General features: G+C 45.1%; 1 protein-coding gene across 5 annotated transcripts in view; it reads left to right on the forward strand.

Moving 5' to 3' along the window:
- The window catches only part of GAB3 (GRB2 associated binding protein 3), a 64739-nt gene that overhangs the window by 25383 nt on the left and 22987 nt on the right, over positions 1–16369 (forward strand). For all 5 annotated transcript variants that reach the window (XM_062584818.1, XM_062584819.1, XM_062584820.1 and 2 more), the window contains exon 2: positions 15927–16230. In XM_062584818.1, coding sequence (XP_062440802.1) covers positions 15927–16230 — 304 coding nt within the window. The remainder of the gene's footprint in view (positions 1–15926; positions 16231–16369) is intronic.

Raw genomic sequence — 16369 nt, forward strand, 5'->3', positions numbered from 1 at the left:
GCACCTAGTCTTTCTTGGATTCCCAGTGTCGCCCAGGGACTGGGTTTATCACACTGTAGGTATTAGCTCTTTTCTATGGTCAGGGGCCAGATACCATTCTCCAGCCATTCCCCCTCCCCAGCCAGGGTCAGAGGCATAGTCATAACTGAGGCGATGACAGCTCCTAGACCTCTTTAGCCAAACAGTTGTGCTGAAAAGATCTGACCTGGCAAAGTCACTGTTAAAGACTGTACAAAGTCAGTTAAAGAAAATCACGTAGAAGACTTGAAGCTGTAATGAGGAAAGAGCAGTCCTCCCTCCTGCTTCCACCCAGAAGGACTAAGGCTGCTGGAGCTTTACTGGGAGGCAGAGGAAAGCTGGGGGAGGAGCAGGAGGCTTACATGACTGTTAGTTGCTCTCATCATCCCAAAGGATCAATTTTCAGACCATTATCTTCTTTCCTACACGGGCAAACACACATGCTTCACTGATCCAGAGAGGGTTTATGAGTTAGTATCTGAGGAATAACTATCAATATATAGACACAATTTGCTTGAGGGGTCATTAGTGGTTCTGCAGTAATAGCTAATGTCATTGCTATTGAAACCCAGAAGCAGCCCAGGCCCAGACGTCACTCTAGAGAAAACATACAGTGCTATCAGCTTATTTTTCTCTAAGGCGCATGGGGTGTCTTTGGGATCTTTTTTATCTGTCTTTGGTTTAATCACACAGCAGAGGCTTTCTCCTTTCCTCCACCAGCCCGACAGACACAGCTATCTCGCAAGTCCGACTAGCCCTCTCCAGCACAATCGCAGGAAGTTATTCCAAGCCTCAGACAAATCCCATTTCTATCTCTGGAAGAGTAAAAGGTCAAAAAACACCAGGCTGTAGCTCTGCCAGCAATAGCAGCCCTGGCCGTCGCAGCAGCCACAGAGGGGCTGAGCAAAGGGAGCAGGAGGCAAGTGAGGGTGTCGCGGCCACTGCTGCGCTCCCGGCAGGGCTGCTCCCGCAACCCACGTGGCTCCTGGGGTCCAGGTGATGTGGGGCACGTGGGGCACTGAAAGGGCTTCGAGGGCTGTGTGGGTCCACAAGCAGCTCTGGGAGAGAGAGGAAGAAAACCTAACTGCCAAATGACCAAAGCAGACTTTCTCTGGGAGGCAGCAGCGTCCTCTGATCCCGCCTACCGTATTAATGTTGGCTCCCAGCCACATCCCCATCCTCTCCCAGCAATAGGTAGCTTAATTAGCACAAGCTCTGAGCAGTCCTTGCTTTCCAGCTGCGGTAGGCTAGTGAAACAGGAGGTTTTCAGGGAGAACTTTAGCAGCAGCCAGGTGCTCGGGTGGCACGTCCCTCCGAGCTACCCTGGCTTTCCTTACTATTTTGGGTCCTTTGCTACAGTGGCTGCTGTTCCTACAGTCAGAACAGGGACGGGAGCCACAATCTTTCATCATTGCCCAGTGTTCTCATAGGATTTCAGTGATGGCCGCTTCCCTCCTGTTGCTTTGCTTTCTTTTCTGCTTGGCTTGAGCAGAGAAGATACCTCCAAACAATGCATACAATGGCCAGCCCGCAGCCGATGATTCAGACTGAGATGGGGCTACTCCACCCATAGTAAAATCTTGGGTGTGATTTTGAGAAAGCCTTGCCGGAGGAGCTGGGAGGGCTGCACTGCAGCAGGGCCAAAGCCAGGACAGTCCTTTCTCATTCCTCCCCGGCTCCCCGAGCAGAGATTTGCTATCAGCGCTCTTCAGACTCCCATTACGTGAGTCGTGAATCGTTAGGGACCAAGCTTCTTCTCACTGCCCCAGCTGAGCTTTTTCCAACTGTGCTGAAGAGTCCAGTCCCTTCTCTACATGATCCCTGCAGTTAGGTTTTTTATTTGTCCTTCTTCCTTCAGCTTTCCTGCTCCTCCCGTTCCTGTCCTTCCAAATTGCTTGCCAGACTGGGGCTCCCCTACTTTCCCTTCGTGGCTGAGCTCACACTTTAACCCTCTCTTTGAAAGCTCTCTGCTCTTGCTTTGCTCCTAGGACATAAACACCCCTGAAGTCACCTCCTCTTTAAACACAGCCTCATCCTTTCCCACGTGGCTACCTGCAAGTGCTGATACGCCTGTGATACGAGTGTGCCATCGCTCCTAAATCAGCCAGGCAGGCGACTGAGTGGCAGAACCACAGGGCAAAATATGGCTTGCCAAAACAGAAGTGGATTAGCCTCAAAAAAAGAAACTTGTTGGAACATATGGCTACTATATATGCATGTGCAGCAAGGAGAAAAATAATGAATTACAGAGAACAGTAGATAAAGGTGTCTAAGGCCTGCACTGATGGCAATATAACTGCGCTGCTGTATTCTCACCACTGGTGCGGCTTGTTAGCATGCCAGCTGTAAAAATGTACTCTCCTTCAAGATACTGTATTCTAAAAAAAAAAAAAAAAAAAAAAAAATTCATCTGAATTCATCCTCACATTTCAAGTGAGGGCAGCAGGAACATGGAAAGTCTTACTTGTTTTTCTCTAATAGACTGAGCACAGTGAGTTCAGCATGGCGCTAAGGACGTTTCATACAGTTTCTTTGTTGTAAATCTGTCTGTCCGCAGCCTCCCTCAGACACGTGCCCTGAACAGCGGTTTTCTTGCTGGTGCAATGGCATTGAGTGTCAAGGAGCTGCACCCTGTGAAACGAGCTAAAAGGAGATGTTGAGGCTCAAACCCTCAGTTCTTCAACCACTCTGTGGCAGCGGCATTGCTCGGTCTGGTGGAGCAGGGCAGTTCAGCATCGCCTCTCACGCTGTGCCTGCCACGCTGACAAGCTGGTCTTTCTAATTAACTCTGCTTTTGTATTGGACTGATCAGGAAATGGGTATATCTGTGGAAAATAGGGAGGTTTATATATCTACTTTGTGGTTTGAGCAGATCTCAGCATATAAGGCTGTCGTGGCATTTTTGCTGTTAGTTTCTTCTTTCTTCGTGAACCTTTCCCATGGGGTTAGAAGCAAAAAAAAAATCACTTAAAAACTGAAAATGAAGTGAGAAGATTTCAAAAATTAGCAGAGAAACTCCAAATCAGCCTGAATTTCACTTCAACTCCTTTGAAGTTCAAGCTGACAGTGTCATTTTAGAATGAGTATCAGCCACTCTTAAATTTGCTTTCTTCTGAAGCACATGCAAGAGCTGCAGACTATACAGAGGACTATATGTTCTCTGGAAGATTTATGAAATTTTGGATGTGTTAGATAAAACAGAATGGTTTTGTGATCAGTACTCCAATCAGTGGATGAAGTCTGTTCAGAAGGGTGAAGGTGGGCTCTGTGACAGGTAGGGAGGTCAGGAGCGTCACACGTCCTGGCTGGCCACGCACAACGGCTCGGCGCTGCGGACACACCAGGCACCACAGGCAAAAAATGATGCAGAGTCACAGGCTGCGTCCATGTCCGGGCTGATCATCAGTGACCTCATCTGCTGGGTGTAGTTCAGAGTGCAAAAACCGCGAAAAACGGGATAGGGAAGGGAGGAGAAGAGATAGAGGAGAAGTCACAGAAAAGCAGAAATAAATGCTGTAATTTTTAACATGATTGTGGAAAAACCCAGCTGGCTCATTATCATCACTTTTGTAACACTAACATTGATCCAATTTCACCATCCCACAAGCACATACCCTTCTGATTTTCTAGTTTTACCCTTTAGAAAAATTCAGACCCAGATAAGCTGCATAGCACCACTGCCTTCAGCTGAGTTTACCAGTTTACATTTACGAAGAATCTGACTTACAGCGTTTAATAGATTAGTGTTCTGACAGGTTGAAAAATGATAGAAAGGGAGCTATTACCCTTCTCCCACATTGCTCAGATTTAAGATATTGCTGAGCACATTAATTGCACGTTGTTCCCAATAGATCAAGCTGAACTTTCGTTTCTGAAATCTGTTTTTACTCCCAAACTGTTCCACTATTTGCGGAGTTTGGCAGAGTGTTTTACTCCTGCTGTACTCGCAAAAGCCTGCGTTACAAAACACTGACAACTGGCCGAACATAACCCCGAAGCGACGGCACCTGCTCAGGAAAGCCAGCTCGGCCTTTCGCCAGCTGCAGCGTAGCGGAGGAACCTGCGCTGCCCTGGGGCAAGGGACATCGCAGAGGTGACATCAAACCATTGGTCACCTCTAAATTGCGAAAATCCTGGAGACCAGGAGGGTTCTGGAGGAGTTGCAAAATGAGTTTTTTACTTCTCCTCCCGTCCCCTTTGGTGATTCCTTGCTGGCGACACCTGCTCCGTGCAGCCCACTGCTCGTCATCACAGCGTCACCTGCATTTTGATTGCCACAGCATGGAGATGCCAGGATACCGCCCGGACTCATGCAGGCACATACCTTAATGCCACCAACCTGCTGCCCTCGGCCAGCGGATCGGAGGCTTTCTGGGGCATCCTGGGCTTGCAATAGCTCGACTTGCTCACTGCCATGGGCACCTGAAACCCAGGCTGTCCTGGCAAAGCTAACATCTGGCAGCGCTGGAGATTTCCTAGGAAATAACTCACGGCACACAGTTGTTTTGAATGATGCTGTGATCAGAGTGCAAATCTGCACAAATCAAAATACAGAGGGATAACAGAATTCAGAGTGCTAAGGATAAAGTATGCGATGTGCCAAACAGTTGTTTTCCTTTTACAGCCTGTTATATTCAGATACTGAGGAAATGATTTAATATTTGTGAACATTTTGTGATTTCATCTTTTGGTTCAGCAAGGGAAGTCTGAGAAGTCCTGCAAATTAAGAGAAACACTAGATGTGTTGTTCACTAGTATTTTATTTACTATGCTGAGTTTTTTGTAGCCATGTGGCTCACAAGTTTTAAGCGAATAGCAACACCTTACTGGGTGTGCCAGCCAAGGGCACCTATATGTCTATGCAAAGACAAAAGTTGCAACATAAACAGATTAAAAAGAGCTGACCTATGCATGAATCCAGTTTGAAAGTTAAGTCTCAAGAGATGAAGAGAGAAAGGCTTGTGGGTGATGAGCACAGCTCAGGATTGGGGCACGTAGCCCTGAACCAGAGTCTGCTGGATTTGAGGTCTGGTCCTAATTTCCAGGTCCACTGGAGCATTTCACTGCATTTGCTGATATGAAGTGGGCAGAACAGGAAACACTACGCTGAGAAAAAAAGCACAGGGCTGCAGAATTTCACGGGCAGTATTCCTTTTCCGCACAAGGGTGAAGAAATGTGCAGTTATCTCGTGAGCCTGGGAAGTTTACTTGATGGATGCTTAGATCCTTCAGCTGACTTTAACCAGCTGACTTTACAGAACGCACCTAAAATGCAGAGGGAAATGGAGCTTTTAGGTGTGATCTCTTCAAATCTTTAGCCATGTGAAACTATTTTCTTGGAGGAGATACAGGACAGAACAGCAACAAAAAAAGTCCGATGACTCAAAATGAATTCTTAAACAAAAGAAAACCTGGCACAGGGTGCATTGTTTATATTTTTCCTAATATTTATGTATTCTAAAATAAAAAATGACAGTTAGTGGGTGCTGTACATTATCGAGCCGTGTGAGTGATGACCTCTTTTCCACAAACTAAGGAGAAAGAAAGAATAATTCTAAAAATGTCCAAAACCCAGGTTCAGTCTCCTGTGAAATGTAAAGCAAAGAAGATTAATTTAGAGGAGCTTTTAAAGAAGAAAAATAAGATTTTAAAATCTTAACACTCTCTAACAGAATACTTGAGGGTAAAATAACAGTTTAAGTAGTAAAAATACAGTTGAAAATAGCAGAATGGCGATCAAAATAGATTTTGTAATTCCTTAGCATAACTGGTTTTCTAATGCTGTACTTTGAAATGAGCAATTATTGTAACACCAGCTATTGAGCAGCTCCAGTCATTAGGACTTATCTTCAGTGCTGCAGAATTTAGATCCGTGCAGGATTCAACCTCCTTCAACATTGTGAGACATCCTGGTTCGGCTCAGCTGCCTCTGTATTTAGCACTGGTCACCCAATATACCGACCAGTAACATACAGTTACACTTACATATGTAAGACAAGAAGTCACCCAATATATTTCACCGTATGTTTAGGTTTGTGACTTAATCTACACTGTTAGTTTACTCTTAATTGCAGTTATGATATTTAGTAAATATTTCTGACAAATAACTAGGAGTTTATAATTTGGGTTGTTTTCTGTAAATAGTCAATGACTGGAATTTGGCCTGCGTCGACCGGCTTTGCCTGAGCCTCTCAATCACACAGGAATGTTTCTAGTTTCTGACCAGAGAGACTTAATTTCTTGAATCAGGTTTCTGTGACAAATATGGTCCTTTCTAAATTCCAGGTCATTTCACAATTATCTATTTGTTTACTGGTCACATTCTGGCAATCCTTGCAACATGTCAGGCACTATCTGCTCCTGAAGAAGGCCAGTTACTGGAAGACTCAGCTGTGAGGTGCTGCAGGGGCTTGCTCCAGCGCTCCCCCATACCACGTCCCGCTTTACACCCTCCTGCCAAAATAACGGCTCTGCTAGCAAGACTAGATTGCAGCCAGTGCTGTGGCCAGGACCGCTTGCAAGAGCTGGTTGTGTTTGCCAAGGACACCTTGGAGGCAGCCCGCAAATGTTGTGGCCAGTCACGGCCAGCACCACATGAAACATCTCCTGCAAGGGCCCATGTCCTCCCACAAATACAAGATCATGCCTGAAACCACCAGTAAAGGTTTGCTGTCCTGGTAGAGCAAATCCATTGCTAAAAGCAGCCTGTGAGCAGCCCACAAAAAACAGGCCAAATCCGTGGAGGCATCTTCATGTCCTGATGCGGTTCATGGCGAGGCTTCTCCCCATGTCGGAGGAGCCTTCCTATCATCTTTCCATTTGGGGAAATCTTTGCATTTCTCAGAGCTTTATGTTAAGAGGAGGACCCGGCCCTCTCAGAGCAAAGGGAAGTTTTGCCATTTATTTCGGTAGAGCTTAGGTAGGAGCATGCAGTCCTCTTTGAAAGTAGTGGCTTCCTCTCTATGCTTAAAGCCAGCTTAGAGACACTCCAGACCTACTAGATCTACCATTTTTGGACACTAGATAGTATCTATCTATTATTGTATTGCTGCTATTATTTCTATCTTTCTATCTCTGTACGTATGTCCAGTAAGGTCAGTCTTTATTCTCAACAAATTTGACCTGTTCTCTGAGATAAGCTCCTCCTCCTCATTTTTCCGCTTGCCTCCTGCATACTTCCTTTCTCCATGCAATTTTAGGAGGGAAATGAAATGCAAAGGTCAAAATCTCAAAATCTTTGCAGCACATAGCAATGAATTTAATAATGGTAGAGATAAGGGCAATTAAGATTTGGCCCAAAAGGTATATGGAGGATATATTCAGTCTCATCTTTTTACTCCTCCGTGCACCAAGCTGTCAGATGAGACAAGTTGGTGAGCAAAATCCTGAAAGCTGGTTCATTTTGCTATCCTGAAGCACATTGTTATGACCCAAGTGTTACAGCATAAACATTTGCAGCTTTTGTTCTGATCATACTGGCTACTCTGGGTCCAAAATTGTGTTGCTAAAGAGTTTAGTTAAAAAAAAAATGGTGTTGTGGTCCCCTACTAAAAGAGTCACTTTGCCCAATTTCCTGTTTATGTTCCTTCTCCTGAGTGCTATAGCATCATGTGAGCTCAGACAGTTATAGATAGGCTGCATGACTGTTGCTGACCTCACACCACATGTTCAGTTAACAAGGTGAAACAGCAAAATTTGTTTTGTTTATGTGAAGAATACTGAGAAAACTGCCAGTTCCTAGTAAAATAAAGGGAGAGGGGCTGATAGCCTGTGACCGGGCACAATCTACAGGCTTTACAGACCTGCAGTTCCTTCTGCTCTTTAACTGCTTTGCACATCTGTATTTACACAGTACTTGCAAGCTACAAGAAAGGGGATTAGCCCCACCTCTATTTTTTTCCTTAGCAAAGTAGGTTTGGAGTCCTTCCATAAAAGCTATTAGTTTAGCAAATTTGCTCAAATTTTGTTCAAAGTTCAATCCCTTTGGTATATACTTTTTGCTACTTGCCTCCAAAAGTAAATGAAATCTCTGTTGACTCAAACTGCTTCAGTCATCATTTTACTCCACATTTGTATTCTAGAACTGTTGTCCCTCTAACAACCTGTGAACAACCTCATTTTTATAAAGAGCTCAAAGATCCATACAGAGCCTTTCAAAATTCCTTTAAGATTACACAAGAGTTCTGGATTAAAGTCTTTCCAAGTCTTTGAAATTTACCTTAATTTATATCTAGTCTTCAAAACTTATTACTATTAAGGTATTAAAGAATTTATTGTGAACAAGTCAGAGGGAGCTTAAGTGTTTCCAGGCCATTTTACACAGGGAATTTTCATATAACAGTAGGAATCCTCACCTCCTCTGCATGAGGCTTTGGTGGCATCTTTCTTGCTAATAGAAATTGAAGTTGTGTTGTTAAATCCTGGGAGATGTGGGACACTGTGCTGATTCTTAGCTTCTCCATTTTCTCCCTGTTTCTTATGTTGCTCTAAAAAGCCCAATCCTGCATTCTTGGAAATAATTTTATTTTCAACTTCAGGCCAAAGAGGATGAAAAACTAACTAAATGACTGAAGGAGTGATACCAGGCCAGGCTAGTGGTTTTCCATCTATCAGTCTCTTGCCACTTTACACAGGTGCATATAGATTTCAAATGAAGGTAAAAAAAGCTGCACCATATATTGGTAAAACCCAAATGCACAGAGAGGAGTGCAAAAATGGAGGTGTCTAGCTAAGCATGCTAATTATCGGCAGTGAAGCGTAGCTCCAGGAGCAGGTGAATCTCCGTGACAAGTGAACTACTCTCAACATATGTTGCGTGCAATGAGCATGTATGAGTTGTCAAGTGCTTTAGGATTTAAGGGTGAAAAAAGCTCTCTAGAAATTTAAGCTGTGTTCAGGACGATAATAATAATGTCATTTTAGATATTACACATAAACATGCTGTGGGTGAATATAGAACTAAAACTCTTGGCTGGAGGGTGAATCTGTAAACATCCTCATATAAAGAGTCCTGCCTGTAAGTCTTCACTGTCAGGGAGCTTAAATGCCTGCAGAAATGTAGCAGCAGTCAGAAGATGTCATTTAGGGGACAGCTTCAAGGAATTAGTGTTTCAGTTTGCCCACCCTGGGGAAGGAAGAAATGTGCCCCGAAACAGAGGAGGGCTTTGGGTGGGAAGAGCTCCTCCAATGGCCTGAAATCACTCCTTCACCCAGTAATGTCAGCGCTTTCTTCTATTGTTGGGAACTCTGTTCTGAGCTCAAATTTGTTTTACATCCCCATTCGGAGAGAAAAACACAGACAGAACGAAACAGAAAGAGGAGTCGGAGGACGTCCAAGACTTGATTTGTTGTCCGCCTCCCGCCTGCCCCGGTGCCACCACCAGCTCCTCAGGCTGCTGCATGTGGGGCAGCACCAAGGCTCTGCAGACTGGCCAAAACTACTGTCCCGCCACCTTGTCTCCCTCGCCCAGCCCATCCGCATCGCTGCACCGGGGCTCCCATGGACTCTGCACCAGAGCTACCCGCCTTGGTCGGAAGCTTGATTCCTCCTCAGCTCTCCAAATGCCTTCAGGCTTTGCTTTATAACGATGCCAAGTCACAAAAATCTCATTTGCTTTCTGAGAGGATGTGAGGCTGTCTTTACCATCTTGTTAGTCCCAGTGAAAAGTTGCCAAGCACAGCAGGGGAATTGGTTTATTTATGTATTAATACCAACTGTGTCTTTTCACTGGCGCCCTTTAGTTGCTCTCAAGATCTCCGGTCAGTCCTGGCTGTCCGGTGAAATGAATCCCCCTCAGCCACAAGCGGAAGGCGCAGCCCTCGAGGATGCCGCTGTCTTTCTGCCCTGCGATGTCAGTTAACCATAATATCATAATGACTGATCGTTTTGCTTTCTATAAATGAACTCTGGCTGTTAACTAGAAAAGTTTCAAGTTGCCAGCACCATGTAGTTGAAATAGTAGGAAGAATGCAAAAGTTATGCCCTGAGATGACAACGAGTAGGGCTGCTTGTTTATTTTGTGTTTGTGTTAGGATTTCTTTGTTAGATGAAGCAATTGAAACAAGATTGCCAGCCTCAAATCCTTCCTTAAGTTTTTCGTTCCTGTGGGTTGCGCGTGTGAGCAAGCACTTCTTCGCCGTAGCAGGCTAGTCTGGGCTGAGGTGCCTGGTCCACCGCTCTCCTCCCAAAGCTCAGGGGCCTTTGCAAGCAGCGCGACCACAGCACTGGCATTTCTCATCTCTGCAAAAGCCCACGAGAGATGCTCTTGGAGCACTGGATAGCCTGGGAAAAAGCGGAGGAGAGGAGGACGCAGCTGCTCCCCACTGGCCAGCAGCATCTTGTCAAGAAACCTCCCCTCGCCACACATGCACAAGGAGCAAGGAGACGATCTGTTGTCCTGCCAATATCCTCCCAGGAAATCCCTAGTCAAAAAGTGTGTGAAAATCACACTTCTCATTTCTTTACCACTCTCAGGAAGAGACAGAGGACCTGAGTGAAACAATGTTTCTTCATACAAGCATCTGCCTCCTTCCTCCTGCCTCCAGAAATACAGTGCGATTGTAATTAATTTTACTTGCAGAACTTGTTTTCTCATCATCTTCAAGATTTTGAAGGAGTTCAAATGCCAAAGTTGCTATGACTTTGACCCTTCATGCCCAAATGAACCCATTAGCTTCACAAAGAATCTGCTTGTTTATTAAATAGTGGTGACTCATTCTGTTGCAGATGTTTGTATATGTAAAGCGCCATAAATATTATGGATTAGGCTGTAGACTAGGCAATTGGGAATGTGTGCAAGAAAGCAGGCAATGTTTGACTTGGGTCTTTTTCTTTTTTTTTTAACGGCCTGCGTCACTTTTTCTACACAAACCAAAAGTTTCTTTTTGTGAGAAATAGAAACAAAGGAAACCTCTCCGGTTCTAGAGGACGTCGTCTTAGACTCCTTATTACAAAGCTTGCATTGCACATTAGAGCACAGGAAATTTTTAGATTAGTGTTTTTAGTCAATTAATGTGCTTGTATCACCTTGAAAGAAGCAAGGTATTTCCCCTTTGACTGTACACCCATCGCATCTCCTCTGAGGAAGATTCTTGCTGACTTTCCTGAAATAAGGGCATTTAGAGTCATACTGAAACTACCGCAAACAGAAAGACAAGTGACTCAATGAATGACTCACGACGTAGCAGATGGAAATTCAGTGTTAGACTCTAGTCTGTCCTGAAATGCAGAGCGCATTATAGGTCTCTGCATCAGATGAGCCAGACCATGTCACTGGTCCCTGTGCAAAGTCTGGGAATCCTGGTTAGCTCAGAGCTCTTTCCCGTCACAGCCGAGCGCTGGCCTCGAGCGGTGCTGACGACGTGAGTGCCAGGAATTACCCCGCAGCAAACAGAGCCTGGGCAGACGTGAGCAGGTAGGGAAGCAGAGGAGGGTCAGACCCATACGGCTGCGGGCCAGGTCCTGCGCGCTCGCCATGGCTCAGGGCTACATCCAAGCCTGGACCAGGCATATACATCGGCCTGCAGGCGCCCACGTAAAGGGAGAAAAAGTACTGCAGCAAATTTCTCTTTCTACTCTCCAGGTCAAATTAGTGTTACATGCCTGTGGAGGCAGAAGAAGGCCCTAAGGGAGGAGCATTTTTCTCTCTTAAATTGAGTATTTATTGATGGTTCTTTCTCAGCCATAAACTCAGTTTTGGCCTTTTATTGCTGGAGAAGTTTATGAGATCTAAGCAGAAAATGAGGAGAACCAGAGAGCAAGGGAGAAAAAATCCACATGAAATGTTGACTAACGGGGCAATGGGCAGCAGGCTGAGCTGCCCCCAGGGTGCTGCCCGGGACATATTGGGGGGGGGACAAGCAGACAGCCTCGTTAGGGACAGATTTATTATGCTGCACTGATGGGACAAACAGCCACGACCAAAATAGCAAATCCATAGCTCCGGCGGGGGGTGGGCTGGGGGTGCAAGAGGCCTTTCTCATCTCTGGTGTCGGCGAGCGAGTTGACTGCGCACTATTACAGAGCACTGCAGCCGTCAGAAATGTGCTAGCCCTTCCGCCGGGACAAGCCTCTGAGCACTGGCCCTTTCTGCCCGCAACGGATGGTGCGAAGAGCTCCCAACACATCCTCGGGTCTTCACACACAAGGATGCTCACTGGAAGCTGGGCCTGAGCCCTTCCTCCTCTCCTGGCACAAAGCTCCCCCTTGCAGGGTGTCATTCCGCACCTCCAGCACGTCCTGCCTCCTGCAGCAGGGCCAAGCAAGCTTAACTTATACGGCCTTAATATGCTTAGACATCAGCTGCTCGCAAAGCTGTCTACATAGGAATTTTAACTTCCTCTTTTAAATCATTTATAGGAAATGCTATAAAGTTCCGCCTAAATTTTTCCTAAAATAAGTTGCTTAAAAATGGTTCTTAAAAAAAAAAAAAAAAAAAAAAAAAAAAAAGCTTTGAAAATGTCTTTCTCAGGTGCTGGCAGGACTGTTATACTGCAGTTCTGCTGGCTTCCTGTCCCAGGGATGCCTCCTGCACAGCTCAAGGCAGCAGCACCTCAGCGTGTAGCAGGAGGAGCCCTGTGCACACCGATGCGTCCACCACAACCTCAACCAGCCGCAGCAGAGAAACCCTATCAGACCTTTCTCACATGGCCTTTGCGGCTCAGTCATTCCAACAGAGCTTGTTTGATGAGAGCTGTCCTGAATGTTCAAGTCAACCCTGCCCATCACAAACCTCTGGCCTCATCTTTCAGCATGAGACCTAGCCATTGCTGGCCTGGAGATGATCACGCACTGTTTGCCCGCCAGAAGACATGACTGCGAGGCCTCGAGGTGGGACGAGGCGGCAGCACACACACGTCCTTTATGCTGTTCCCTCTTGTAATCCTCTTCTCTTCCGTCTGTAAAATGAAGATGATCCTCATGGGGGAGTTGTGAGCATTAATTTAGCCGGTAAAGAATTCCAAGTTTATCAGCTGTTTGTGTTTTGTTATTAGAATCAGTAAAAATCAAAAAAACTCACAGGGGAAACTATTTCAGGCCAATTTACCTCATTTAGCTCGTATGTGATCTAACTGATTACCCAGATCTGAGATACTGGGCATATTGTACATATAAATGAAAACACACTCCCCAGATAAAAGTGAAGTGATTAAGTTCTTTGGCTAAAACTTTCCCACACAGGCACTCCGTTCCCATCGTGGTGTTGTTTACTAGCTAGCTGGTTTTTTGGCACAATATAGGTTTACTTGCGGCCTGTTTTATCTGACACCACAGATTACAACACCCTCATGGTGCAGCAAACATTCACATGTAATAGCAGCACTTGTTAAACCTCACACCCCTTGTTCGGCATGAGGAAAATAAGTCAGATTGTGGAAATAAGGATCGCTTTCTTAAAAATCCCACTGAAATGGAAACAGCTATTCCTCTTCTCTCCAGAAGTGGCTATGGAATTCCTGAAGTGAAAGATTCACAAGCCAGAAGAAAACACTGGTATCTTGTGTTGCACACAGCAATGTGCTGGCATCCAACCAACGCTGCTGCAAATTCCTTCTTCCTTCTGGCAGTGAGCTATTCCACTTACGAAGGGCAGATGAATATTGTTCTGGATTTATTTTGGCTCTTGTCTGATTGTAGTTATGCTTTTCTGATAAAAACTTCTCTCCAATGCCAATAAAGCTTTGAAGGACATGTAAACATATCATCATTGTATCATTCCTTCATCAAGAAGGAACTAATTTCAAGAGGCCCCAAAATAAATGTAACATTTCTTCTGGCCACTTAGATCATTTCAATAGTACAAGTGACAAACCTAGGATGAATCCCAGGAATGGTTTACTATTTAAGTATATAGGTTGCTTCATCTATCTGTAGAACCCAATTTTCATCCCTTAAATTGATCTGAAGTCTCTTGTAAATTTGGCAGCATATTCAATTCCAAACTAAATAGTTTTCTTTCCAGACGTTGTGGATTCTGATCAGCTAAAATAAATCTCTCTTTGCCCCATCACAGCACTCTGACCCTGCTAGTGTCTGACATGCCCTGCTCAGGGCCAAGCTTTGCACCAGTTTGGAGGCGCACTCTGGTTGCGAGATGACACCATGGAGAAGCTGTTCCTCCAGGCATGGTCTTGAAGAGGCCACTGCAATGTCACCTGGCTTCCCCTCCCTCCTTGGCAGGGCTCACACACAGGTGATCTCCTTCCCATCTCCATCAGGAGCAAGATGGATTTGACCATCTAGGAGATAGTGGTGGCCTGCTTTGTTAGCAGAACAGGAGGGGATCTTACGGGCTTTTTCCACCCTGCTGTAGGCAGCCCACCATCCTGGTAGGGAAAGGAGGGTCTCGGGTGCTTCATTTGTCCTGGAGCACCTCTCCTTTTGTCTGATGTTGTGTTTGGGAACCTAATGTGGATGTGCCAAGTGTGCGTGGCCCTTGGGCTACAAGTGGCAGATGCTGGCTCTACCTGAGGCTATCAAATGCAAGTTAAGTGCTAAGCTATGTTCACTGCAAGGAAGTCTCTTTTGTGTGAAAGCTTTCTTTTGACAAATGACTGTTTCTTATTGATGATCTTAATTATCATCGTATCCACTGGATCTCAGTTTCAGCAAAATCTGTACCATCTGCTTGATCCCAAAATGTGCAAGATTTTGCTGATACTGACTTTTACACTGTTGTGAGTTGTTTTGCGAAGACTCAGGTAGAGAGGTTATTTTAGCTGCTGTTATGGTTGTTCAGATGTTTTTGTTTTGTTTTGTTTTTCCACTGAACATTTGACTCTTGTGCAGACAATTAAAGCAGCCAGTGCCTGTGTAGCTGTGGCAGACACCTGGGCCATGTATGAGCACCATCTCCCTTCCTTGGCTGCAGCCAGAGCTGGGGCTCCTTCAGCATCAGCTTCAACTCCCTCCTTTTGCCAGCCACTGAGGTCTTTCTGGTTTGGATGTGGTTTTATCTGAGCCTACTCTTTATGGAGTTTAGTGAGAGGAGAGCTCCTAACATCTTATTTCAGCTTTTTTTCTGTGTAACAGAGGTCAGGATGGATTTCTTCTGGCCCTCGAAGTAAGTATGTTGGTGACAGCTGTAATCAACACAGAGTTGCTTATACTGTTAATGAACCAAAACAGCTGCTGAATAAAGAGGGGGAAAAGTCTTATTTTGTTTCTAGAATCTTGCATATAGCTTAATAAAGTGATGCATCATCCTAATCCTCAGAAGATTTTGTATAACCCTGAATGTCATCTATTCATTCATGCACAGATCCAAAAGATATGTATGTTTACTGATTTTGATTTGGGTTGATGAAGTCCCTCTAGACGTTATCTGTGTGAATAGATGTACTAGAACATCTTGAAGTTTCCTGTTTAACTTTTCTAGTACTGCTACTCCCTTAAGGTTTATTCTCAGCTTTTAGAAGTAACTGGCAGCTCATTAACAGCTTCTTATTAGTGCTGAAAATGGTCTGAGGGAAGCTGTCCAGGTCATCTGAAAGCCTTGTCTTTACTAGGTAAAGGTGTTTGTTGCCAGGAATTAACTAATATGTTACCACACATCGCACAGTCCTAAACATTTTTATTTCACTTAAGTGTTCTAACTTCGTCATTGTTCATGTACGGTAACTAATGCAGATGAAGTATCAGACTTGTGTATACACATTGCTTGTAGGTTGAGGGCCATGTTACGGAGAAGTCAAGTTCATCTTGACCTCCTAACTGTTAAAAGTGGCAGCTCTGCCTTTCTTTCTATCACAAATGCAAGCTAATGGCAAGCATTTCAAATCAGAGTCACAGTTCGGCCAGTTTACTAAAATAACAATAAAACAATAAGAAAACATGCATGTTCAGGCTGATTAACATGATGTGGCTGGCAGTCAGAAGTCTAAAAGGAACCTGTCTGTGCTTTCTGCAGGCATGGCGCAAGCGCTGGTTCGTGCTACGCAGAGGCCGCATGAGCGGGAACCCAGACGTGCTGGAGTACTACAGGAACAACCACTCCAAGAAACCTATTCGCATCATCGACCTCAATGAGTGTGAAGTGCTGAAACACTCAGGGCCCAACTTCATCAAGAAGGAATTTCAGAACAACTTTGTCTTCATTGTGAGAACCACCTACCGCACCTTCTACCTGGTAGCCAAAACTGAGGAGGAGATGCAGATCTGGGTGCACAACATCAGCCAGATCTGTAATTTTGGGCATTTAGAAGATGGCACAGGTAGGACCATGATCACGCTTATTTGGGGGCTTGGGAGGATGATCTGGTTTTAGGCTCTTTCATAGAAGTACATAGGAAGTATAGACCTTGTCAGCTGGTTTGGGAGGGCAGGAATTAGCTTCACACAGCACTGAGATTC

This window comes from Rhea pennata, chromosome 11 (assembly GCF_028389875.1).
Source record: "Rhea pennata isolate bPtePen1 chromosome 11, bPtePen1.pri, whole genome shotgun sequence".
NCBI lineage: Eukaryota > Metazoa > Chordata > Aves > Rheiformes > Rheidae > Rhea > Rhea pennata.